Source organism: Homarus americanus, unplaced genomic scaffold (genome assembly GCF_018991925.1).
Source record: "Homarus americanus isolate GMGI-L3 unplaced genomic scaffold, GMGI_Hamer_2.0 scaffold25483, whole genome shotgun sequence".
Classification (NCBI taxonomy): domain Eukaryota; kingdom Metazoa; phylum Arthropoda; class Malacostraca; order Decapoda; family Nephropidae; genus Homarus; species Homarus americanus.
Window position 1 is genome coordinate 54,612 of NW_024726235.1, and position 23,498 is coordinate 78,109.

The 23,498-nt window shown below is 36.9% G+C and overlaps 1 protein-coding gene across 1 annotated transcript; it reads left to right on the forward strand.

Moving 5' to 3' along the window:
- The first annotated feature begins 1,568 nt into the window (after positions 1 to 1,568).
- On the forward strand, positions 1,569 to 17,136 carry LOC121865383 (BTB/POZ domain-containing protein 6-like). Its single transcript, XM_042364714.1, has 7 exons — positions 1,569 to 1,663; positions 2,495 to 2,661; positions 3,771 to 3,910; positions 4,858 to 5,062; positions 5,992 to 6,091; positions 6,798 to 6,921; positions 14,635 to 17,136. The coding sequence occupies exons 2-7, from the start codon at positions 2,524 to 2,526 to the stop codon at positions 15,377 to 15,379; spliced, it is 1,452 nt and encodes a 483-aa protein (XP_042220648.1). The 5' UTR covers positions 1,569 to 1,663; positions 2,495 to 2,523; the 3' UTR covers positions 15,380 to 17,136.
- Positions 17,137 to 23,498: the final 6,362 nt, after the last annotated feature.

The window sequence follows — 23,498 nt, forward strand, 5'->3', positions numbered from 1 at the left end:
AACAAAAACAAAAAAACTAAAAGAAAATGAGAAGAACAGAAGAAACCAAAGAACAAGTAGATCTGAGAAAATGGAAAACCTCACAAGACTACGGCCGTAATCAAAGAAGATGGCAAAGGCTCTCCTAAAGGTCTTAGGAAACAATACTATGAAAAATTAGACTTTTGTCCTACATTGAACTTTAACTGGGGGATTTCTGTCGGGGACTTTGCGAATATTTGTACGGAGGAGTGTACATAGCTTCTGGTATATCATTTATGAAACAAACAACAGTGGGCCCATTACACTGCCCCGTGGTACCCCGCTTGTCACAGGTGCACATGTGACATGACGATTTCGTGCTATTAATCACCAAACACTGCTTGCGGCCATGGAGATAGTGTAGGGGAGAGTATCCACTACAATAGTCTCTGATCCACACGAGGACACACCCTGAATTCCGCACTCTCCAGTTTAATTTTCAACCTTGCATGGGATATGCTGTCAAAAGCCTTGGCCAAATCCAGATATATATTGTCGATATTGCCACCATGCTCCAGGATCTGGGTCCACAGATGACAACGAAATGCAGTTAACCAACTTTTTTTTCCCTCGAGGGGGCTAACTTATTAGGCGCCCCCTTGCATCCTGTGTAAGGCGAAGCGCAAAAGCTTTTACAATGCCCAACAGGAAGCATATAGAGTTCATGCCTGCTTTCTTTTAAAGATGTAACTCACGTAAGTGCCATAAGGGCCCTGGATTTTATTGGCAAGTTACATACAGTGACAAGATGGGTGTGTGGGAGAGGGGGGGGGAGGGATTCCCGATACATTACATTTATGACAAGGGGTGACAAGTCCCTAATAAGTCAAGTGTAAGGCCTATTTGAAGGGGAGGCTGGGGCGTTGGTAACGGCTGGGGACTGCTGTGATAGGATAGGCACGGTGGGAGTGGAGGGGGGCACATAGGTTTTGACACTGTTAAGTGTGATGTCATGTGCGTCGGTAGTTGTAGCAACGAGATTGGTTAGCACTAGGATGGGTGACCGATGGTGCTGGCATAAGGAGTCTACTGGAAACAACCTCTGATGGTTCTGTCAGCTGTCTTTGGTCAAACTGACTGACTATAAATTATTATTATTATTACTAAATATTAATATTAATAGCAATGGTAACCCCAACACCTGTCCTAAATTCTAATGCAAGAGGTAACTTTTACTTTCACTTTTATCCTCTTCACCACTGATCGGCTCGTTAGCCGCTTGGGCGATAGGTCACGTCTATCATCTTCATTATCTCTTGTACTTTAGTTAACATCCTGAACTTGCACCGTTGTTTAGAGCCGCTGAGGTGGGCGGCATATTCTTTTAGTTCTAAAAGATATACGAGGAACAAAGATGACGTGAGTAACACTAAAATAACCAAGGCATCTGAACAGCATTCACAAATACTTGATGAAATATATTATTAAGCAAGGATATCATCGAAATATAATAAAATATATTCTTTAAAAATTAATCAATACTTATTGTACCGCTTGTAATATAATGATATGATTAAAAATATATAACTATGTTTTAGGCTCGAACGTTGAGGTAAACCAGAGGTAAACAAACACGACCTACACCGTACTGTCTACGTCGTCCAGACCTAGTGACATATATAGTTTGATTTGAGAAGGATTGGTAAGAACTGTGACAGGCTTTAAGAACAATGATTTGGAGTGAAATAATCAACTTTGGATTTTTTTTAAATATATTTTTTCATTAATGTTATCATGAGTCCTGCATTAAAGGGGGTGTGAGGCTCAATATGCCTCTCCTCCCCTAGTGCTAAATGACTCTCTTTAGTCCAGCATAGAATGCGGCTCTTGGCTTTATTTCACGAGAAATCTATTATCATGCATTCATTGTGGATTTCACTTTATGTTGGTTTTGCACACAATGAGTGTTGACTCATGTACAATAGACTGTACAATGTACTGGTACATGTCTGGAGGTAGCAGATGGTCACTCCACTCGAGGTCACATTCATGGACAAACTCCCAGGGAGATTATCCAAGAGAAAGAGACTGGATCTCATCTCCACCTAGAATATCTTGCTCAATTCCTAAACAGTGCATCAGCCTTGATATTCAGTATCCCAACAATATGTGTGGCCACTGTAATGAAGAAGAGTTTTAAAGCTAGGGCGAACAGTTATTCCGATATCTCCCATAAAGGCATAGATGGGCTATCATAAGTTGTCTACTGTCACAGTGGTGAATACGCAACATCTTTGAAAAATCACAAAGAAAACAATGCAGGAGTATGATATTGGGTAAATGGAGAGGGCAAGAATGTCCCAATCTACCTACCTGGTTCCCAGACACTGAGAAAGTTCTGGATTTTTTTTATACCAGTTAAAAAAGCTGAAGACAGTTTGCTTTCATGTGTAGAATATTTCGTGTTTCTGTGTATAATAAACTTTTGAGTTAATAATATTTGATGTTCATGTTATTCTTTTGTTATTTTTAGCAAATGAGAGGTCCACACTGGTCTCCAAGATGGCACACAGCAGCAGCAGCAATAGTATAGACTGGCAGACACAGCTTAGATATATCCGCCAAAGGGCAGGTCATGTGTTACAGTCGGGGCAATGGTCTGACTGTACATTTATTGTGGGCAATGAAAATAATCAAAAGGTAAGTTAAAACTTAATAGTGAAAGATGTTGAGTATCTGTCTTGATTTGGTATTAGACATTATGGTAATTATATAGGACTAACCACTGAGCAAAATTAATTGAAAAAGTTATGAAAACACCGGAGTTTTACTGTTATATTATAGCGAACACTGTTGTAGTTTGTGGAAAAATGTTAAAAATTGGATATTTTAAAATTAAATGTTACTTAACATTTGTGGGTATTAAAAACAGACCTAACCAATCTAACCAAACAAACCTACCTGAGATGATACGGCCGCATAGGCGCAATGCACCCCGGGCGGCAGAGTGATTTACTGTGTTGGCGGGTTCCACAATAAATGATTATCATATCAGAACTCACTGATGAAAATAATGTAAGAAAATAAACAGTCTCTATGTAAAGGAACAATGCCGTGATCTTTAAACAATTGAAGGGTCTCGTTGTCTTTACCCTTAAGTTCACAAATTACGTCCATGTAAGAACAGCGACAACCTTCACAAGACATGCTGAAAAACAAACTGTCCCAGGTGCAGGAAAAGCCCCTCAGCAGAGCGTGGCCTCATTACCGCCCGCAAGATAAACTAGTGCGGGCCTAGGTGCCTAATTATCTATGAAACGAACAATTTTCACAATAAATGATTATCATATCAGAACTCACATGAAAATATTATAAGAAAATAAAGAGTAATAAAAATAACTCGCTCACTGGTTAGTCCTATATATTAACCGACATTATTATCCATATTTAGATTTTTATATCTGTATATATTGTACTGTACAGTCAGTACTTCTTGACTTGAATTAGTGCAGTTTCTGGATCTCTCAACATTTGCTGACTCACTGAAAACTTATTTATAGCCTTACAGTACAGTTTTGCAGTTTAAACAGTGTACTGTAAGGCTACTGTGTAATATTAATACAAAAGCATTTAAAAGTGAATTGAGACCATATTACTGTCTGTTTGCTTCAAAATCAGAAATGCTGCATATTACATTTGACATTCTATTCCTTAACACTTCTCAATCATATTATATCATGCATATTTTTACAGATATGATTTCATCCCACTTATGATAGCATTACTCACCATAACTTTGTTTTTTCCAGACTATGCGTGGACACCGTCTCATATTGGCCATGTCATCACCAGTTTTTGAAGCCATGTTCTATGGAGGGATGGCAGAGAAGACTGACAAACCTATAGAAATTTTAGATGTGCAACCAGATGCATTCAAAGCTTTATTGCAGTGAGTATGATGCAACTAGATTTAATCTCCTTTCTGCCAATTAAGAATACAAAAATCACGCATCTGGTAACGTGACTCTACCAAGAAAGTTGTAGCCGACAATGATGATTTTATCTGATATTTGAAATATATTTTTATCTTTATGTGATGAACTTTGTTTTCAGTTTTTATCCTCAGTTCCTGTAAAATAAAGATAACTTTTATTTAGATAGGAAAATTATAATGGTGAAAAATGCTTTTTAATAGCAAATGTTGTTAAAGTTAACCTGTGAGTCAGGGACTAACACAGTTCAAGTTAGTAACAGGTCCTGTCATGTAAGGACAGTTTTCTGGCTGTTTTTCAGAGGCCAGTGAGCCTCATAAGTTAGGTCTACTTATTAGGGTGGATTACATCCTTATACAATTTATAAACGAAGGATTGATCCTGAAATCCTCTTTTATAACTAAGCATCGATAAGGGAACTCAAATCCTACCTCCTTCCCATTAGTTTGTTGAGGTGAGCTGGAACTAAGGTACATTGAGATTGTTACCCAATTTGTAACCTTGACATTGGATCGGGGAGTATAGTGTTTGTGTTAGTGTAGCTGGTGAGGACTGTTAACTCTCAGCCTTTCTGTTACCCGAGTCCCAAGTACTATACAACCTTTTAAGGGACTACAGTAAAATTTAATTTGGTGAGATACAGTACTATTAATGAATTACTCCCAGTCACACATGTTGGTGATTTCGGGAGCCCTGGGGTGACAACCTGTTGACGTAATGATTTGGTACACGAGTACCCACAGCATACTTGGTTATAAAATTGAATATCACAGTTAATCTTTCATTCATCTTAGATCTGGAAGGTTTATGCCATAAATATGAGGTATGTATTAAATTGTTTTTACTTACTGTAATTCAGAAAGTAACATTTTAAATTTTCTCTGTAATTTTCTGTTTTATACAGGTACATCTACAGTGATGATATTAATTTGAAATCATTTGACCAAGTGTGTGAGATTTGCTATGCAGCCAAGAAGTACATGATTCCATCCCTCGTGGAGCAGTGCACCCAATTTATATGGCGGGATTTGCACCCAGGCAATGTGTGCCGTGCTTATGAGTTTGCACGTTTGTTTGAAGAGCCCAGACTTTTAGACAAGTGTATGCAGGTATGATATTTTTTTGTGGGGGAAGGATAGGAAACTAGATACTTTTTAAACCATTTTTGTAAAATAATTAATATATGAATTTACAAAAGAGCTATTGCTTGAGGTTTCTGTCCTAGATTTTATATTCAAGCAGGTTATCTGGCATTTAAAATTGGAAAGTAACTGTTATTAAAAATATAATTGTAGTGATTTAGAGATGAGAGATTGCAGAACTGTACATATTCAATAGCCTGAAGCCTGCAAACAAATGCCAAGTGCATTTACCAATAGATGAATGCCCATCAACAAAAAGTTTATGGCTCAGCCCCCTTTGCCAGGAGACTCTAGTCATAAAAGGATGTTTCCTAGAGGTTTAGTTTTGGCCTTTAGGTTCTACCAGGGTTGATCTCTTAATTTTTATCAACTTATCATCCTTATTTCCTGCACAGCCAACCTCAACTGAAGATTAGGCCTATGTGCAGCAATTGCCCTCCTGTGTGGATAGAATAGGGAAGAAAGCTGGAAATTTGCTCCAAGCCAAGTGACCACCATGCCTTTGCAATGATTCTGCTTTCTATAAATCTGTATAAATTCTTGACTCATACATTGAATCATTCCAGTTTTTTTAGTTGACCTCCCCACCTTCCAGTGTGGGAACAGGGAGCACTACCACACCACCACAAGGACAACTACTGTAAAACCCAACCAAGGCTTTGTTGTATTTCACACAAAGCCTATGCCTTCATCTTATTCTAAATCAACGAGAGCCTTTTAGCTGTCATTGTGGTGCTCCCTGTTCCCACACAGAGGTCCCAAGTTCGATTCCTTACTAGTGATATACTATCTATCTATCTATCTATCTATCTATATATATATATATATATATATAATTATTATTATTATTATTATTATTATTATTATAACAAAAGTGAGCCATTGTTATTCACCAGATAATCCAGAATACAACAGATCAAGTGCTTAAGGATGCATCCTTTGAGGAAATAGATGCTGCCACCCTTCGCACTATACTTCAACAGGAAATCCTAAGTGGTTTGTTAATCCATTTCATGTATTAGTCCTGCACTAGTAGTAGGATTAAAAAAAAGCCAATACAGTACCTGTAAAAATGTTTTTGATACTGTATAGGTTTTGTTAAACTTTCTTTACATGATTTGGCTAATACCTATACAATAAAAGGAAAGATATTTTTGCTCAAAAAGTCCTTTTGTGAGATATTGTTTTGGGGGTTCATTGGTTATCCTGTATCTGTAAGATTTTTATAAGAGTTAAAGGTAATGGATCCTGAAGTGGGAAGTTTATTACAAATTGGTTGTTATTCATCTTTTTCTCAAAAGTACACCTTGCCAATTTACTGTATAGAAAGCCATATGTGACTAAAAACACTCAAAGTAACTTAAAAACTGAGTTTACACAAAATATGTCAGAAGGCAATGTGAGCAGAAATAGTTTAAATAAGGAATCAGAAGTATATTATCCTCGCTATATCACAGTTTGTTATTTCATGTTAACTAATAAGGAATGGCTATCCCATGATTACAGATGTATTGAGTTCAGTATTAGATTACCTATGTATCTATTACTTAACAATTTTATCCTCAGCTTCACAGAAATTTCAATCAAAAAGAAAAATTAAATGATAATGTACATTAGCAAAGGTTGGAAAATGTTGATTTAGTAATATAAACAAGGATTCTAACTATTATAACAAATGACATAAGCCCTGTGTGTTTTCTAGTGTCAGAGTTGGTACTGTGGGAAGCTTGTCTCCAGTGGGCCAAGCAAGAGTGTGTACGGCAGTCCTTAGAAGTCAGCCCCATGAACCAGCGTAAAGTATTGGGAGACTGCCTTGGCTTGATCAGGTATAGATATTTCTCATTTGTCCTTGAATTTAGAAATGGATTTTCTTAGTCCATCTATCTGTCATTATGTGTGTCCAAGTTTTGTTTCCATAGGTTAACTCAAAAGCTGTTTCAACTATCTTCATAAAAGTTTGTAGGCACTTTAAGGTAGTACAAGGTGATTTTTACTAAAATGGATACAGTACAGTATATTCTAATTTCAATATTATTAATGTGGGGGGGGGGGGGATGCAGATGCTTATGTCCTCTTATTGGTACAGTATTTTTATTTTTCCTGAGACATTAAGAAATAAATTAGCTTATTCACACATGGTATTTTTATTCTGTGACTACATTCAAAATGCAATACCACCCACCTAACGGTTTACTATGCAGTCTTCAAGCATGGTTAATTTCATAAAATTTTGGCATGTACTGCTTTGCGTTATCTTTTTTTTCTGTCACAGGTCTTTTCACACTTAATGCAGGCTGTCCAGAAACTAAAACAAATATATGCTCTTACATTTTCCTTTAATTGATGCATTTAGTCCTTCTTACTGCTATGAAGGAGTGTATTCTACTGTAGTACATACCAGTTAACCTCTGTTGTCTTACACAAGCTAGCATTAGCCTGCAGCAGCATGTCCTTTTCCAAAATCTCTCAATGCTCTGCTTTCTGTTCAATCTCAGGCACTACTGCTTCCTGTATGTCCATCCACCTCACTTTTGGTACATCCCTAAATCAATCTTTCCATTTTCTGTATGATAATTTCTTCTCCTTCCTTCCATCCACTTTCCATTCTGTCGATTTTCCATGCCATTTGACCAGATCCTGATCTAAGTTTTGCCTGATACTTCCTTCACTGTCAAATCTTCTCATTTTGTATTTATTATATATTAAATTATGTATAATCTATATATTATTCTCATTTACAACACTTCTATATCTTCTAATTTGCTCCTTCTTCATGCATCCATATAAAATATCAGCTTTGTAATTCTCCTGTTCATCACTGTATTTGCATCCTTTGGCATAATGCTCACTCCACACTTTTCTTGATCCACTTGTTAATTTGTTTTTGCTCTATTTCATTCTTAACTGCTACTTCTATTTGTTCCCTTGGTTTCCTCATCTTATTTGGTTCCTTACCTTGTGTTTTTATTTTCTATTATCTCTTCATACATACTCGGTTACACAACACTTTATGTGCCATTCAAATACCGTATGCAACAGAGAATTTTGGTTTGCATGTGTCAATCAAGGTTTTAAGCTGTTTTCAGCAAAAATTTGAAGATTATCCAATTTAGAGTAATGGTAAAAATTCCCAGATTCAAGACTGCAAGGAATATGCATCTCATTACCTCACATACAGTATATTTTCACAATGCCTAATGTAACACTAAAAGTTTCAGAATATATACTGTAGTACTTAAACATTTTTGGAGTGATGCAGTGCTTGCCTTCTGTCTTAAGGGTCACATGTTTGCGTCCATGACACCCAGAGTTCTTCCAGTTGTAAATGGGAACCTAAATTTACAGTTGGGGAAGTAAAGATAGTTGAATACAGTGCTAGCCTTACTGCCAATAAGTGTACTGAGGCTTTGTATGCTGTATTCACATTTATCCTAAGAGGCCATTAAGTCTATGGGACCCAATTTCCCTTTTAAGGAAATATCCAGTGTGATTTTCAGTGCTGGATAAAGTCCCAATTCCTACAACCAAAGTCTGCAGGAACGAATGACCATTACAGGCACATTTGGCCACAGTTGGATGAACTGATACAGGTAATGACCATTATACAATGGGGTTAGGAACCTCAAAAAGCCATCAATAAGTGATCGATCGTATATCGATATTAATAACTTGTGGGGAAAAATAGGTTCCATTCTTGAGCCCCTGAAGAGCCCAAGCAAGTTTTATATCCTGCTGCTATACAGTAATTATTAAGTAATGTCTAAATAACCCAAATAATATATAAATAGACATGAAAACAATACATTTATACAAAATAAAGACAAAAACATTAAATTTATACAAAATAAAGACATTTTCACTTACCTTACATGATTTGTACATGTACAGAAGTAAGTTGGGATCTTCCAGCTCTCACTACAAGTAATTTTGTGCAGGAATATGTAATTTTCTTCATTTTTTAACTCTGTTACATACACACAATCTTGCACACAATGTGCAAAAGAAAAAAAATTATAAGGTAAAAAAACAAAGGGGATAAATGTTTCTTACGTGCACGGAACTTATCACAGAGGGGTAAACATACAGTAACGCAACATACAGGTAATACATAAAATCCCCGAGAGTTAGTGTGAGCTGTGTTACTGTACAGTACTGTTATTTTTCAACTTGCAATTTTGGGTGGATACAGTGTAAGTAATTATCTTCATATTTATATATCTTTTTTTACTCTGTTACTTGCATAGACAATCGTCCATACCGAATGTGCAAAAAAAAAGAAAAGCAATGAAATTATCATAAGGTTGAAAAAATAAAGGGAATAAACATTTCTCAGGTGTGTGGGACTTTATACAGTACATACTGTACATATAATGGGGGAGGGGAGTGCGGCATGGGGATCTAAGCTTGGTCTCTTGTTATCCCCTGTGTAGTGACAATATTGCAAAATGGCAATACACTATTTTTTCTTCTTTTATTACAGTATTGCTATTTTTATGTACTGTATTCCTCACATTTATTGGTAGAGTACAGTATACAGCACATTATTTTATGTACGAAGAATAGCTTCTTCCACACACAAAACATCCTCTGGGCAATGTGACAGTTCAACTGCTTATCCTGGCAGTCAGTGGGAATGACCAGAGCCTGCCGCGCATCCTGCATGGGTCTCACACGATACACCATTCCGAGATTGCATCATCATATCTTGGAATATTGTGAATTATTGCACATTACTTTTTATAGCAGTGAAAATTTAGTTAAAATGTTTGGGTAGCAACCATCAAAACACTGATCTCAACCATCGCATAGTGATAAATGGTGTTAATTTTTTAACATCGTAAAACTGATCGATAATATATAGATCCATTGTGTAACGGCCACTACCTGTACATTTTTGCATAAAATAAAAGTTTACAAAAATAAGCAAAATTTATTGATTTTCTTTCTGCATGCTAGAACGTGAATACTGTACAGTATCAGTAATGCCCTAAGCTTCCAATCCTTACAGCCACATTTACACTTTCAGTGTACAGTAATTACAAAAACAAAATATCCAGCCGTGGTGAATTGCATAAGAGGACCAAATTTCCTCATTTAGTCTTTCAATTTACAGTACAGGTACCTGTATTATGTTTTCAGTTTATAGATTTTTTCTAGAACATCCTATAATTGTTAAGTTTAGTGACTTCAGCTTAGAAAAATTGTTTTACAAAAATAATATTACTAATGAATAAAGTTTTAATTTTTTCATTAGAGTATATATATATTTTTTAATCCTTTAGAGAAACTACTGAGGTATGTATATGATGTTATCTGGGCTGGTGATGGTCATTCCTGTTGGCAGGCGACTGTTTATTTCTAATACAGTACAGTATCAGATAAAGTGAACCTTCTGAACCTAACATAACCAAACAAAATCTAACAAAAACAACTGTAACCAATTAGGTTAAGTTAGGTTGATTGGCTCCATTTGATGGTTGGTTCTTGTTACCTACCATCTATCATAAACAAACATGGTGTTTACCGTGGGTATTCTTAAAAGATGATGTACTTCACCTAGTTTCTCAAGTGATAAAAAAATATATATATATACCCTGTATATAAATTTTTCATTCTGTAGAAGATTAAAATTTTATTCGTTAGTGAATTTTTTCTCATACAATTTTTTTTAAGTACAACAGGCATCACTATTCTTAACAGTTATCTTTATTCTAATATCTTATAGGTATCATGGAAAGCTGGCAGAAGCAACATAGGTGAAAGTGAATCACCACCACCAGGCTATCTACTCGCATATATTATCCTTAAATGACCTAATTTAGACACTGCCTGTGTAGACTGCAGAGTTGCAAACTGGTGTTTTCACACATGAAAATAAGAATTTAAACAAACTGGAGGAGTAATTTATCATCTGTGGGATCAGTTGATGGCAGTATTAGGGACAAAGAACTATCAAATACGTACTTCATCGTTTAGAGATAATTCACATATGGAATATATCAGGTGCAGAACCATGTCGTCCATGTACTGAGCCTTGTGGGTTTTAGCCAGTGAGTGATTGTGTGGAAAAAGTGAAGCTGATGATTTTTGTGAGATGGTGACTTCTCATCTGATGATTATCATGTGATATTTATGAATGTGATTGTTTATATGTGTGTATACTTTTAAGTAAATTAAAATTGAGATAAATTGTTTGCAACAAGATTCAGAACCACCTAGATTTCAGCAGGACCACCTGAAGTTTTGGTCAGGTGGTCCTGTGCATTATCTGGGTTATTATGGGAATTTTTACCCCAGTTGAGTGGTGAATTTTTTTAGGCTTATTTACATGTATCCCAATGTGGTATATGTATAGTATTTAACAGACACAACTTGTTTACTCTCTCTCTCCCTCTCTCTTTTGCATGAAAGTGACACTCCTTATTTTATGAGTCAAACCAGTGTAGCAGTCTCCAGAAAACCTTTCAATCAATGTTGTTGAGTCTTAATATTTAGAGGATTTGGGGTCTAATCAGCTAGCAAATTATGAAGGAAAGTATCTTCATGATACTGTACTGTATTTTGTGGAAAAAGACGTACATGATATAGATTGATAAGTCTGTATTAAACCAATATATTGTACAGGATACGTTCTTCAATATTTTTTATCCACAATTTTGTAGTCATTTGTGGTATGTTTCTGTCAGTTATTTGTAATCATTTTTATAGATTCTTTTCAAAACTTTGAAAGAATATTACCCAAAGCATTTCGGTCAAATTCATTTATCACTGTATTATAACTTTTACAGAGCCAGGACAATGCCCCATAAATTTATAAAAGTCTTGGCTTTTGAAATGGGAATAATAATAATCTATGTGTACTCGTATATGCCCTATATCCTACTGCAACACAGTAATGATCAACAAGAAATTTCATAAAGATCGAATTTATTGAAAGAGGAATAAGGTTCTCAAACTCTTTTCACTATCTTCATCCCTTGGCAAAATGTCAAATCACAAATAAAAATTTTCTCAAAGATCTTAGTGTATGATTTAGTATGTATTAAAGTAATTATTTATCTACTGTTATTTAGACCACCATGCAAAAGACTTTGAAAGGCTTAGTGGTTTATTGAAAAGTTAAAGAGAAATTTATGTATTGTAAATACAGGGTAGTGTGGTAACTCCTGTGTTTATTACATTTAAGCAGTAATCCCGCAACCCTGAATTTCTGAACAGTGGGGCCTTGATTAACAGGCCAGCTTTTCCCAACATTCCACCCTTGATCATCAGGTTGGCCTGATAATCAGGAGACAAACCATAAGCATGCGCCTCACCCCAAAACAAGCAGTTGTAAGTTCATATTGTGTTGCCTAGACTCTACGCTTTGATGACTGCAACATATAGCTTTTAACGAATTATAAATTTCACGTATTTCTCCTGTAATACTAATTAAATAAAAGGTGTTTGCATTAAAAGATAATTTTTTTATTTTTAGTGCGCAGTCATTCCCCTCCCCCCAAACTGATGGGAGACACTCTTCAATGGGTTGCCTCAGCAAATTTAACCCATATTTTAGGGGAAAACTCTGTTTAGCATAAGTATAAAGCTTAATAATATATTATGATCTCTCATCAGCAGAATAATGGGTGCAGTAAGGTGTCTCTCATGGAAGGTTGTTTTTTAAATAGAGATACTGTACTGTAAAAGTTTTTGGGAGAATGGGGCTGGGAGATTCAGACTTAAAATCAAATAATATATATTGAACCCCCACATATATGCAGTCTTAGTAACATATTTATGATGGGGTTACGATTCTGAAAAACCCATCGCAGGTCAAATTATCATAAATCGGGATCATTACAACATGGGGTTCAATGGGATACGTTCCCAGCCATTCCAACTCCCACACGTGTCACCAAAAAAACAAAACAAATCCTACACTAATACTATACCTACAACACAATTAAACAACACTCACCATATCATTGAGAATAAGCCTGGTCATCATTACATGTCTCCTTCAAGACCAAGGGGTCTCTTGAAGTTGGAGTGGAGATGTTACTCCAACTCCCACAGCCTCTGGAGAGTCATGCTGCTTCACAATGTCAAGCTTCACCTCCAAAGACATGGTTTTCCTGAGTGCCTTGGCCTTCCCAGACATTTTCAGTGTTACACTGCTCACTTTGCAGTCATGAAAACAGCAAAAGCACTTGTCACAAAAATAGTGTGAACGATGATAATGTTATTGCAGCCGACACGGCTCCTATCATGTTCACAACAACAGAGACAAAGCACTGTACAGTCACAAAAACCAGCAAAAATCACTTCACACTCACGAAAACAGAGAACAATGCGAAAATTAGTTATGTCCTCTCACTGTAAGTTAAGAAAAAAACTGATACTGACCGATAATCATTGAGCTACACAATCACGGCCGTGTGTGATCATCATGGAAAAAAACTTGGTACTGTACTGCACCGGGTGGCCGTGTGGCGGTGCGTGGGTAGACCGCAGCTGACAAGTGCACCGACAGATTCATTTCATATTCTGTGTTGGCCGGATAATGACCGTCGTTTATGTGGATTGTTTACATCACCATCATTAAAGTGGAATACCTATACTATATGGGCTCCCAGTGACATTTTTCATATTGCATTAAAAATGCAGTAAGTTTTTAGCTTTACAAATTAATATAAATTAAGATACAGGAGTACGGTATTCCTTATCTTTCAAAAGAATAAATACCCAATAATATTCCTTGTCCTTGGATAAAATATTATTTTTAAGTCATTAATTTGGGCCAATAAATAATAGTGATATAATTATACACCACAAAACATAAATAACAAACACTTAGTGACTGCGTGCTGTCATGGACTCCCTCACTCTCTTTCCCTTCGGTCAAAACTGGTTTTACATGATCAAAGCAAGGAGTTTGTTGCTCACTTAATCATCTGATCAGAAAAGATTTATCACTACTGTAGCATATTTTACCTTTGATTGTTCTCCACTAGTGACTAGCATGAGTAGCATGAGCAATTAGAAGTCTGTGTGTTAGTGGGAGGCACTGCATCCGCTAAATATAGGACTGGTAACGAGAGATCTTGCTGTCCTTTTATGTACAACAGACAGATTTGTGATCAGATGGCAGTTTGTTTGCCATTTTTTTCCAATTGGGATGTAGTGTCTGGTAGAGGTCTTGTATTGATGTGTAATTGCTTTCTTGATTTACATGTCATAATTAATCACCACACTGGATCATCACTGTTAATGGGAAACTGTGGAAGTAGAATATATCCTTGCATTATATTTTGTATGGGTAGCATGAGAAATATGTTAAGAAAATACTGTCTTTAAAATATAGGTTTACCAAGGATATATTATCATCTGCATTGTAACATCGCATGGAACATGATCTCTGAGGAAGGATTTTTGTAGAAAATGCTTATCTGTTAAAACAAGAACTGTACAAAGTATTAATTCTTAAGATGAATCTGTTTTCAAGGAATTTTCTGGGAAATCCAATTACAATTAACGTTTTCACTTTTATTTTGCAGATTTCTGACTCTAAGCCCAACAGAGTTTGCCAATAGTCCGGCAGTGTCTGGTCTTCTGTCACAGGAAGAGAGCTATACTCTCCTTATGAATATTTCCTCTCCAGGAGTAACAACTATTCCCTCACCCTTCAGTCAGATTAACAAGAAAAGACAAGGGGGACCAACACCTCCACCCAGTTCTGTATCACATCCTAACGTGAGAAGCAGTAGGCTCAGAGAAGGTGTTCAACTTCGATGTGAATGTGTTGGAACTGGCGTCATTGCAGATATATTAGATAATGAACAGTTGGTGGACTACTTTATGTCATTTTCAGTAGATAAACATGTTTGCATATATGGTGTGGAGATGCCTACACAGTTAATGCCACAAAATTTGGGGCAGGAGTTACCCTCACAGCCAGTACAGCAGTCATATTCTGAATTAATATATGCATTTTTACAAGACTCTGATGGTTGCCGGCTCACTTACACACATTTTACTGCTCGAGTGTCCTGGAACAGTTCCATGGAAGTTATATTTAATAGGCCAGTATATATCACACCGAGTAAAACATATAAAATTGCAATCGTGTTAAATAAAGGTGGGAGATATCCTATGTATTTCACAGCCAACCATGTTGCTTATGAACACATAACATTTTCTTTTGGGGAAGAAATATCTCGAATTGGATTGATAAAAGCTATAATATTTGGGTGTACATCTCGGAGCTCCTCATCTAGTCCAGAAGGATATTGGCAATACTGAGAAAAATGATTCTCTAGTAATCCTCAAATAATATTGCTGAAAATACTTTCATTGACTTAAATTATACAGCTGTATTGCAAAATTGAGAATACAGTATAATAATATGTGTCAGGTTTCATGTTTTTGGTGAATGGTAATGAAATTTAAAGAGTATTTTGAGGACTGAGTTCAGTTTTATATTTGAGAGTGAATAGTTTTCTACCATAAGAATTTTGATATCTATGAAATTCCTTGTTTAATAATATCAAGTGTTTTATTTAGTATATAAAGGAGATCTCTTTTAGGATTTATCTAAGGATGTAGATAAGTTCTCAATAATTTGTGTTTAGAAATACTGCTGTAAAAATCTCAACTGAACTGTTCCATTAGCAAACTACTGAAGAGAAGTTAGGAGTGTTCAAAAGAATTTTTATTGAGGCTTCATTCTATTGCTTAGGATAATTTCTTTGACCACATTCAAATTGTAGCCCAAATTTAGTACTGTAGTTTTCTGAATATCCTCAAACTTCATATCTCTTAGGCTTTTCAGATTTTTGTTGGTGTGATGAGTGAATTTGTAACTTGCTTTGAATTTTACATGTATGCTATCACTATTGCATCATTTTAGAAGATTATATGCATTCTAACATTATCAGACATATTTGGTTATGTTACTACACATGCTTCTTTCTCACAGATTGTTAACATTTATTTCCATTTTTAGAATCTTAATACGAATTCGGTTCTACCAAGAAGAGTTAGGTTGGGTAATACAGTACACTGATGACCACTAATTTAATGTTTGCCGATGAATATCGATTCTAACTAGTTAATGACCTTCTAAAACTGTCACTATTTGCTTACACTGAGGAATAATACATGAAAAGAATAACTAGTGATAACCAAGGGAGACAGTATAAGTAGGGAATATGATGATAAAGAAATGGTAGTGTTTGAGAGTGGATTTATAAAAATATTGAAGACTACAAAGTGCTGTTGCACTGACTGACAGCAGAGAAAAGAACCATTTGTGGGAAAAGTCAGAAAAATGCAATTCCTTTACTTCTCATCAGTAGTTGTTCCTTGGTCATCTAAGACCAAGTTGTGTTCTGCAAAGGGTGTGTGTGTGTGTGTGTGTGTGTCAGTGAAGACTTACTGTATTAAATTATATTTAGTATAATGTTTTGAAACCAAAATGTCTTACATTGTAATTATATTTATGATGTAAAATGCTCTTTTTCTTAACACACAAATCAGATTCATATAGAATAACTCGAAAAGAATGAAATAATAAAGGAGAAAATGGGTACATTGTGTTTCTACAAATTCACTCTAAATACATTCATATTTCTGCTTCCTAAGTAATTTCTCATGTTGATGATCGTCATTATAAAAAAACGAATTAAATAAACAAATAATACAACATAATACAGTACTGTACTGTACAGTAGTACCATAAATAAACATTTCCAGAGGAGGTGAATAATTCACTTAAAATAACGATGATGAGAAGTGAATGACGCAGTAATGATGATATAATCTGCCTAAATTTGTCTTTATATTATATGGTTGTGTCTAATGAAATATTGAAAGTTCCCTAAAAATATATAAGGTTTTTCAAATTTCAATGTCAGAAAAAATATTGCTCACGCTCAATTAGAACCCTCGACATTAATTGCTTGAAACACTTGAAGCGAGAGTTATTGACATATGTACAGTATACAATTAAACATTTAGAAATCACCCTAAATCATGCATAATAAATGTAAAAAAGATCAGCCAGTGTTTTACCAAGTAGCTACACCTTGTATCAAGAAACAGTAAAAGAGTGTCATTTTAAGATGTGGTATTAGACACCATGCTATCAGGTGATCACAGCTAATCAATGCAAGCAAGGAGTGGAGGTGAGGAGGAGGGGAGAAGAGTGGAGAGTCACTGAGACTGCGGCTGCCTCCTCCTCCTCCTACTCTGACTGGGGTTCCTCCGCCGCTGCTTGCTCCTCTTCCGTTGTTGTTTGCTCCTCCTCGGCTGCTGGCTGTTGTGAAGGTGAAGATGATGCTGCTGCTACTGCTGCTTCTGTCGTCCCGCGACGAAAAAATGAATCCAGTGTTGACTGCTTGGTGCTACTCTTCTTCTTCTCCTTATACATCTCAGTGTAACAACCATGACTGTCATCAATGCTGCACCGAATCTTTGAGCTACGTTCTCTGTTTGGGTCATCATCTACAAGGATTTGCATACCTTGCTGGATCATGTTGAACGCTTCTGCCATCCTCTTGGTAGTTAGCGTTTGTTGAGGTTCTTCTTCGTCGTCTTCGTCTTCAACGGGACTGTGTTCTGTTAACAATTGTAGATTTTCGTTGGTGAGCTTTTCTGTATGGAATGCCAGGATGTCCTCAGTATCCTTTGATTCCAGCTCATTAAAACCTGCCTCTCTAGCCAAGCTGAGGATATCCCTATTCACTGCTGGGACTAAGTCCGTGAATCTTGTAAAACTGTTGACGCACTCGGGCCACAATTTACCCCACACACCATTCAGGCAACTTTCTGAAACCTTTTCCCATGCCTTGCCAATGTTGTCAATTGCATGAACGATGTTGAAGCCATTCCAATATTCCCGGATCGTAGGTTTATCATCTCCGTCTGTAGCCTTGAGCAGCTGGGCCATTGTACGGTGTAAATAATACGCCTTGAATGCGGCCATGATGCCTTGGTCTATAGGTTGCATCAGTGCTGTGGTGTTGGGAGGCAGGAATACAACTTTAACACTGCCATGCAAGTCGTCGAGACTGGGAGGATGAGCTGGAGCATTGTCAAGGATCAGAAGAATTTTGAAGTCAAGGTTCTCCTTGGCACAGTATTCCCTCATCATTGCATTGCATTACATTACATTGCATTCTCCATGAGGGGCTTACTGCCAGAGGTACTAATATCCTAGCCTTAGTGTAATAGTGATAACATCTTGTGCTCTAGAGATTTTGTAATTGCTCCATGCACATGTTTTATTGCATACTGTACATCTTGTCTTAATAAGCAATGGAATGACAGGCATCAACCTGTTTGTACTTGTCTGCTTGCTTCAGATTTATCAGCAGGTTCATTTTTAATTAGTTTTTAGGGTTTTGTTTGACAGTCCTAGATTATATTCAGCAGTGTCTTTGGTAGACTTAAATTTAGCTAGGGCACACATATTTTTGTCTGACATCTTCACATGTGTAGCAGTAGAGTGGATCTATTTTGATTCACCAGTTCCATGACTAAATGTATTCTAGTAGTTCTTGGACACACTGTTATTTGGACCACCATAACAAAAGACTCCAAGTTATCATGAAATTTACTTAAGTCATCCTAACTTGGATACCGGGTATTCCTAGTTCATTTTTTGTGTTAAGTATTTCATTCCTCATGGGGCAGCCTAGAATAATTCTAAGGGCTTAATTTTGTTTTATTTTTTCAGCTTGTCAATGCCTTTCCTATCATGAAGGACCAGAACTGGTGCATGGTAATCTATAAGAGACCTTATGTAGCTCAGGTATTTACCGTATTTAATTTTTACAATTTTAATGTTAAAACCATATTTGGGGCTGTACAACATTACAGTATTAAGTGGTTTAAGTTTGTCTGTACAGTGGTGAGTAACTTCTTGTATGGCAAGTGAGGTACAAGGGATAGAGACACTTAGGTATTTTAAAGAGACCTAGCTAATTGTGTTGTTATCTATCTTAAGCTTTGATAGTTCACGTTTACAGTTACCAGCTTGTTTGTTGAACACCTTAGTTTTCTCAGTAGAGATAAAAATCAAGATTCACACAGGCTGTACAATATGTGTATAGTTCAGAGTAATTTATATTTCATGATAGGTTTTAGTACAGTATTAACAAGAACATCATCTGAAATAGTGTAGACTGTAACTTTTCTGTGAGAGAAAATGCCACTTATCAAATGTAACAGGTGATCTCACATGTCTATTTTGTTTAGTTATACAGAATGAGTTTCCTATTAGCAATAGTAAATGCAGCTGTACAGTTAGGAATGTAGTACAGTACAGTAATGTAATTATATACATTTTTAACTTGTGTAAAAACATATAGGTTAGGAGGCATGTGTTCTCTAACTGTATAGTACTGGTCCTGTAAAATCGTCTACTGGGAGCCATCCTTTCAGGGCTTCACAGAGACAGCTACTCAGTGATATGGGCCAAAAGACATCAAGCCGTCCCGGCTTTGGATTTGGCACATTAATGCTCTTGGTTCAGGATGTGGGCAGCTGACCTTTATCATGGTTCATAGTACAGTATACTGCTAATAATGGATTATCAGGCACACTCCTTAGTAGGCTAATGATATAGTGTAGATTATGTTGTCCTCACCAGAGGAGCTTGATTTATCCATGCCATAGGTGGCATCTAGCTATTAAATTTACTTCTATCTATAATTTCCTGTCCAAAAGTTTCAAGTTCTGATTGGTAACATGTTCCAGCTAAACATGAGCCCACTTTGTTATCAGTTAAATTGCTTTTGAAGCTGGACTGGATGGGAGATATATTCCTACTGTTTTTCCTGTATTAAGTTAATGTTTCTCCAGGCTTTGCTCAAGTGAGTATACAGTATGCAGATTCAGGCTATTTAATTTGTTTTCTTCACATTCTTGGACTGCAACTAGTGCAGGTTGAAATATTGTTAGTATTTCAGATGTTTTAAGTTTTTTGTAACCCTTACCTGTCTGCCTGATTATAGACTTTATTTCTTTCAATTTAGGGTCATCAAAGTACTGATTTAGTTCAGTTTTGGTGTGCTGACCTGTGACCACATTTACACATCTTTCTGGTAGAGACATCATCACTGAAGATAGCATGTGTAGTGGCTATGAAATCCCCATTGAAACTTGGGACATTATCAGGCTCACATTCTTTACACCAGTCATAGATGAAGTCTATGAACTGGTTTTCTTGTTCTTGTTAATTTGAATGGGACTGATATTGACTTGCAATATCTGTCAAGACGGCCTTTGACACCAACTGCTCTTGACAATCATTCATTGCCAACTCTCCTTCTAGGCAGGGTATCACATATGGTAAGGATCTCTCCTTTCATCCTTATACGTTCGATAGTTGTCTTGAAATTATCAAGGAGCTCCTCTTTGTATGTTGTGTTTAGCACCAGGCACCAGTCATATTTTGGAAAGCATGGGGAGGGCTACATCTTGTGACCCCAACCAGGGAACCCCTCTCAAATACAGCTGCTCCCCGACTTACGAAGGGGTTAGGGACCCAAATCCAAGTCGTAAGTCGAAATGGCCGTAGGTCGAAAATGCAAATCTAAAATGAAATACAGTACAGTAAAATTAATCAATAATGAAGAATGGATACAGTGTTACTGTGCACTTATCTTTAATGTAGTCAGCTGAATGCACACGGGGCCCCCATAATTTTCTAATTATACATGGAGACTACATTAACTGCATGAAGCAGAGGAGGAGACAGGGCTGGGTGGGTCATCAATGTCGCTTTCTTCAGACAGGTTAATATACAGGGGAAACTTGCTGGTTGAAGGTATTGGATCATCTTTTGGTGAGTGAAGAGGCAGCACTGGTGGGTCGTGAGGAGACAGCAATGGGGGATTTTTTTAAAATATATGTCCAATTTAGACTGCACAGTTTGCTTTTTCTTTTCATTATAAATCTCCCTGTAGCAAGCAAGTGCATCTTGGACCATTCTGTCAAATTTGGAAAAATGCTCAACATTTTGGTCCATTCCGTTAAACATTTGCATCTCTTTATTAATTGTAGCAAATGCCTCTGCCATTTGCTTCACTGAAAATTTTTTTGGGGTGCAGGTTCTTCTTCTACATTTTGACTCTCTTCTTCCGCTGCATTTTTCTGTGCTTCCAGTTCAATAAGATCCTCGTTACTAAGCTCTTCTGCTACCCTTTCAACCAACTGCTCAACATCTTCATTATCAATTTCTAACTCCAGCTGTTTACCGAACTCCACTATCTTGTTACTAATCTCAGAAATTACTTCATCTTCATTAAATCCTCTGAAACTGTTCACATATCTTTTCAGGACTTTCTTCCATATTTCATTCATGCACTGACCTGTAACCTCATCCCATGCTGCACTATTGTTCTTTATACATTTCAAAATGTGGTCCTTCCAAAACTCTGAGCGTTTTCTCACCTTCAGTAGCAGCAACAGCCTGAGCGAAGATCGTACGTACATAATTCGCTTTAAAAGCAGCAATAGCACCTTGATCCATAGGTTGGATGATAGAGGTAGTGTTAGGTGAAATGTAGACTACCTTAACATCAGGGTGCATGTCATCCAGGTGTGGTGGGTGTCCCAGAGCATTATCTAAAATTAACAAAATCTTGAATGCAATCCCTTGTTGCAGACAATACTCCTTGGCTCGTGGAATGAAACAAGTCATGAACCAATCCTCAAACAGTACTAGGGTCATCCATGCTTTCTTGTTACTGCGATAAAACACTGGCAGTGTGTGCTTGCTGACATGTTTAAAAGCCCTTGGGCTTTATCTTGAAACCAGCTACATTCCCCTCCAACAGTCCTTGAATGCCTTGAATCCCGGCATTGTTTTCGCCTCTTTGTGGAAGTATGTCCATTCAAACATGAGCTTCCATAATAAGCCAGTTTCATCCACATTAAATATTTGCTCAGTCAAATAATTTCCCTCCATGATGACACAATCTAGCTCCTCCTTAAAAGCTTCGGCAGCACCCACATCAGCACTTGCTGCCTCTCCACTCACCTTTACACTATGCAAACTGTAGCAGTTCTTAAACCTTTGGAACCACCCATGACTTGCTGTGAAGGTTTGGTCTCTCATCTCCTGCCTGCTCCTTCAGGCTTTCGAAAAGGCTTCTTGCCTTAGCCTGTAGGGTTAGAAGGCTTAAGGGTACATGCTTTTGTATCTGGTCTTCCATCCATATCACAAGTAATTTTTCCATCTCATGAATGGGACCTTGTCTTTTCTTCGTTATTATAGTTCCTTTATAGGTGCTGATCCTTTCATTACCTCATGAATACGTTCCTTGTCCTTCAAAATAGTAGATATGGTTGAGGGCGAGAAGCCTAGGTCGCGTGAAATGGTTGCTACCGTTTTTCCATTTTCATACTGTATTATTATCTTCATTTTCGTCTCAAAAGTAATTGACTGTCTCCTTTTCTTCTGAGCACCAATAACGCTCTCACTTCTACGCTTGCCAGTTATTCTAAAGTGAATTAGATACGAAAATATTGCCAGTACACAGCGCGATCACTATCAACAACAACGACAGCCAAACACCAATTAAGCGCTCTACAGCATGGGTGCTGTAGCCACGAGGCGACCCAGCCCACGCGACGCTCTCGTACAGGACTGAAACGTTTCGGTTTAGAAAATACACGCGTCATTTGAAAAAAAAATTGAAAAAATTTTTGGTACTGACTGCGGCTGTCACATATACGGGTGGTCATATCCACTGAGGCAGGTCGTATGTGCGGGTAGTCATAGGTCGAGTATGTCGTGACATACCTGAATGCCCAACTAATGCACCCTGGGTAACGTTCCAGAACGTGAGCCTTTTCCCGCCACTGTTTAAATGCCCAGTGCAGGTTATCAGGTTCCAGTGTGACTATTTGCATGTCACGCCACATGCTTGGCCACAGGGAAGCTTCCTGAATGTAATTACCTACTTTTTTTTTATTTTCATTGTTTGTCCATTTTATCATGTTGTATCAAAGTAATATTGCTAAAAGTAGTGTATTGTAGTGTAGTATTACTGGAAAATAATGCTATGATTATGTTATAAATGTATTTATTTGTGGAATTATTATTATTTTATGCATTACTTGCTCTACCAAAAACAAAGACAGCCAGACAGCCTGGCGACCGACTGCATGTGTGTTGCCAAGAATTTTTTATGAAAAATAATGCAAATAAAATATTCTAAATGAATTATTCATAGCAAATAAGTATTATGATCAGTAAATATATGCATTACTGGCCATCCCGAACACAAAGGCAAGCAGAAAATGGCTGTTAAGTGTGTATTGACTACGAGCATCAGCTGTCAAAACAACACTGTCCTTTTATCTCCCTTGCCACTGCGGCCCCGGGGAAGTTTTTAGAGGTTAAATACAG

Bases quoted from the DNA above. Each gene is read 5' to 3' on its own strand.
- LOC121865383 (XM_042364714.1), top strand. From the start codon at position 2,524: ATGGCACACAGCAGCAGCAGCAATAGTATAGACTGGCAGACACAGCTT. The intron at 2,662-3,770 runs GTAAGTTAAAAC...TGTTTTTTCCAG, and splicing joins GCAATGAAAATAATCAAAAG to ACTATGCGTGGACACCGTCT. The intron at 5,063-5,991 runs GTATGATATTTT...GTTATTCACCAG, and splicing joins TTTTAGACAAGTGTATGCAG to ATAATCCAGAATACAACAGA.